The sequence below is a fragment of the Gossypium arboreum genome, chromosome 6 (assembly GCF_025698485.1).
Source record: "Gossypium arboreum isolate Shixiya-1 chromosome 6, ASM2569848v2, whole genome shotgun sequence".
Lineage (NCBI taxonomy): Eukaryota > Viridiplantae > Streptophyta > Magnoliopsida > Malvales > Malvaceae > Gossypium > Gossypium arboreum.
This window is the reverse complement of record NC_069075.1, coordinates 122,158,398-122,162,581: the sequence shown is the minus strand read 5'-3', so window position 1 is coordinate 122,162,581 and position 4,184 is coordinate 122,158,398. Positions and strand designations below refer to the sequence as shown.

General features: G+C 34.1%; 1 protein-coding gene across 2 annotated transcripts; it reads right to left on the bottom strand.

Moving 5' to 3' along the window:
• Positions 1–1,036: 1,036 nt before the first annotated feature.
• Positions 1,037–3,767, bottom strand: LOC108471237 (uncharacterized). 2 transcript variants are annotated; one of them, XM_017772859.2, is made up of 9 exons: positions 3,410–3,767; positions 3,030–3,240; positions 2,857–2,909; positions 2,371–2,407; positions 2,210–2,275; positions 1,904–2,008; positions 1,659–1,809; positions 1,493–1,569; positions 1,037–1,400 (listed from the first exon to the last, which is right to left on the bottom strand). In XM_017772859.2, exons 1-9 carry the CDS (start codon positions 3,508–3,510, stop codon positions 1,335–1,337), a joined length of 867 nt encoding a protein of 288 aa, XP_017628348.1. In that variant the 5' UTR covers positions 3,511–3,767; the 3' UTR covers positions 1,037–1,334. The 2 variants fall into 2 exon arrangements, with proteins under 2 accessions (XP_017628348.1, XP_052885421.1); XM_053029461.1 differs by lacking the exon at positions 3,410–3,767 and having other exon boundaries at positions 2,857–2,905; positions 3,030–3,101.
• Positions 3,768–4,184: the final 417 nt, after the last annotated feature.

The following is a 4,184-nucleotide window of genomic DNA, read 5'->3' as shown; positions in this document are numbered from 1 at the left end:
ATCCTAAATTTAATCTAGAGATAGTCCTTATCCGTCCACTTATATAAAATATCTTTTTCATTGTGATAATGTTTATATTGAAGGGAAAGAATGAGATGCTTGTTTAATAATTTGATTTAAGCTTATATTCTTCTAAAAAAGGGACTTGATACTGAATTTCATAACCAATGATTTCTAAGGAAAGAGAAAAGATTGAATTGCCTTTATTATTTGCATTATTTTAAGTTGAGTTGAAAAATAGAAGTTGACATTATTTTAGGGTGGGTTTGGATGGGCAACGCGTTTACCTGTGATTAGTATAAAAATAGCGGTGGTGGTGAGATTAGATACTATAATAATACTGTAGTGTGAGACAAAAAATAAGCTAAATGCACTGCAACGCATCCCACCACCCATCCAAATCCACCCTTAATATATTAAATAAACAAATAAAAGCTTCACTTCTTGTATAAAAAAGAAATCTTGAATTTTCTTTTAACACATTTCCTCCCATTAATCCAGAATTGATGTTAATAGGTGGGTGTGAGCAAAATAAGGCTGGCATTGGATGAAATATAATAGAACATTTTCATAGAATGTTCAAATAATTTCAAAAAAACAAAATGTAACAATCAAGTGGAAGCTCATACAGTTGTCAAATTTATACAAATATACACAAATTAATATGTTGAACCAATTCAGCGCCCTTACAAGCAGAAAATACAGATTACAGAGTCATTACTCAAACTAATCATCAACTTGCTATTCCTATCGTTCAAATCCATTTTTGAGTTAATAGACAAATGGATGTTGCTGGCACACGAAACAAAGTTAGGAATTGATGTGGGTAGGTGAGGTCAACATAGATTATCAATCGTGCAACAAGAAATCTTACCGTATATTAATCTTACCATAGATTATCAAATTGTTTCAATTGATGTTAATAGATTTTCTTTTTCCTTTCAATTGTTGCAACTTCAATATACAAAATAAATTTTAAGTCTTTATGTTGACGAGTGTAGAATGAATCTGAATCAGAACTAGAACCATATCCATATTGCCAAAAACGAATGATGTATTTCCTGGTAATTTATAACCATACATAATTTCACTGTATTTTTAATATCAAAGAATAAGCATGAAAAATAATCCCAGAGCATTTACAATTTTCGATTTGGAAATCAACACACACACAGTCCCCTTAGAAGGAGGAGATTACATTTTTGGGGCCTAATCCTTCCCCATTCTCAATCGTTCATAATCCTCTTAAAGGTTACAAAAGCTGCAAGGGTTTCCTTTTTTCATTCAAAAAAAGAAAAAGAAGGAACCCCTGGGTTTGTGTTTCAACAGGAATTTTATGTCTTATAACAAAGCAAGTACATCTGCTGTTTTAACAACTGAGAGCTTGCCATTTCAACCATCTGACGAGGAATTCAAAAAAGTACATATCAGCCCCATGTGGAAACTGACAGGATCACAAAATGTAATAAAAGAGTGGATAAAATGGTATTACCTCAAAACCAATCTTTTGGTACAGTTCAAGAGCAGGTTCATTGTTTCTATGAACATGCACATAAACCAGTTCCACACCTGCAACCAAATGACCAACTTAGAAGGAGAGTTTTCCCACTGATTTGGATCAGATTATGTGATTCTAAAGGACAAGCTAGTGATTTTACCTTCTGATCTCGCTGATTCAATAACAAAATACAACATATTGCTAGCAATGCTTTGTCGACGGGCTGATTTTGCTACACATAGGTTGGAAACATAAATATATCTATTCAGGTTAGTTCTGCTGATGCTGCAGAACAGATGCTTTTCACGTTCCTGCAAGAGGTTAGGTTCACAATTATCTTAACATATAACCTATTTATTTAGATCAATGAAGGAATAGTAAATATAAAAAGAATGTGCACTGTACCCCGGGAAAAGACTCTCCATGCAACAAATGCCGAATGCTGAAATCAAGGGTTCCGACCACACTTTTCAGCACCGTGCGCTTGACATTTCTCTCCTCCTTCCTGACCTGATAATTTGATTTCAAAGCATTGTTAGGACTCTTCATCTAAAGAAAACAACACATGAACTGTATGTAATATCCCAGTAATGAAGAAAAACAGAGAAGCAGAAGCTATAAATTAATGTAATTCCCCACCCAAAAGGGATAACAAACACATGAAAAGGAATAAGAATCTGGAAAAAGAGACGTGCTGTAAAAACATCATACCGTGACAACACAGGTATATGTCTGCCCATGTTGCCCACTGTATCGCCTTTTTATGGCATTGAACTCCTACAAGGTAAGCAAACTTTTTAAGCATATATTTAACCAATTTCCATATGTATGATTTATGAGCAACTACGAGAAGCAGAGTCATTCTCTCCTACCTGCTCAGCAAATTTCCTTTTGAAGTTATCAACGTATCTGTACAATTAGGAATAGCTAAAATCAGGTGTATCCACTACCCATATCGCGATATCCACTCATACACATTAGCAGGAAAGAAAAGCATCAATTCATGAATGCTGCATTCACTAAGAGGAGTGAGAATTGAATCCAAAGTCCATTGTCAACATCTTAATAGAATTATCTTCTTTCAATCCAGATAGACCTCCAACAGTAAACCTTTGAAACAATTCAATTCACCAATTACATATTTCTAAAATTAGGTCAAATTTTTGTTTTTTTTTTTTTTGCATAAACGAGCCACATCTTCTGCGTCTTTATCTCTCTATTCCATAAATAGGTACTAAATAAGGCCTCAATGTCAATGATTCATTTCTTTAGATAAGTCAAAAAAACAAAAAACAAATGGGTGCTCGTTCACTTCAAGAAAATAAAAGAAGAATAATTTAAAAAATTCCAATCTCTACCTTTCACCTGGTCGATCCTCCCAGTGAGTTTCAGCTCTAAGCCATGCCGCTGTCTATCACAAAATGAGAACAAAATCATCAGCACCAAAAGGGTCCATTTGATAAAATATAAAAAAAATGAAAGGGAAGAAAAAGAATACAAGGTCAGGTTTAGGAAAGGCGTGTATGTATACCCATAATTCTTCATCAAGAACGGCCTCTCTTGCAACGAATTTTCCAAATTCCAATCTGCTATCTTGGTTCAGCTCCTGATCCGACGGTTGCAGACGGTCAAACCTTAGGTTAGACGGCCTCGGGTTTTCAAGCTGAGGAATTGAAGACGTTTGCAGCTTTATAGAAGATTCTTCCTTTGGAACCTTTTCGGTTGATTTAGAATCCATTTTCCTAATCAATTATCCAAAACAAGTCATTAAATTTATAAAAAGGTACGATACCGAAACATAAAAAAAAAATGAAAACCCTAAACTCGTTCTTTTAATTAAAAAAGAAAAAAAGCAAATAAACCAGCTTCAAAAGCTAACTTTTCCTGGAGAATAAGAAGAAAAAAACTCACATAAATGGAGAAAGGGAAAGTCTTTGAAATTTGTGGCGGGGTCTGGATCCATTGGTAGAGAAAGTCAAGAATTCTGTTCTGTAAATCGAAATGGTTGACATGGTAGCTAGATTCTTTTTCCCGGAAAATTTCTATTTTCTTTCTTTACTTGAAAGAGGAAAAAGGGAAAAGAAAATCCCAACTGAAATGACAGACTTGCTTTGGAGTATATATATTTGAAGTACGGATAACGTAATGGAATTAGAAGTTTAAAAATCAAAATAGGAAAACTGAAGTGAAAAGGAATCACAACCTATTATATTATAAATATAATTATACAGGAATCACTTTAAAAAAATGTGTTGAAGGAGGAACAGAAAGTGGCGACGCGTTCAGTGTGCAGCCGTGGGCCACTGCCAATGAGCGGATAAGACGAAATTATGTGAAACAATAATTGTGGCTCGAGATTTTGACACGTGGAAGGGGCTTGATGTGGCATTAAGTTAAAGGCTCCAATTGCCTGGCAGGTCAATTGCTTTTTTTTTTTTTTTTGGAAGAGAGAGTGGAAATTTTGAAATACATAGTCACATTTCAACTATCATAAGCAAATAGACAGAGCAAAGCACACCGTTTTATGGAAAAATTATAAATGAAACCTGAATTTCTTTAAAACGCGGATTCTTTCTTAAAATATTAGATTAAATAATGGGATTAAGTCAAAATAACAAAAAAGCTTCCAATTAAAAATGTTTTTAGCTGATTTAGGGGAAAACGCTGATATCATTTTCCTTTTGGT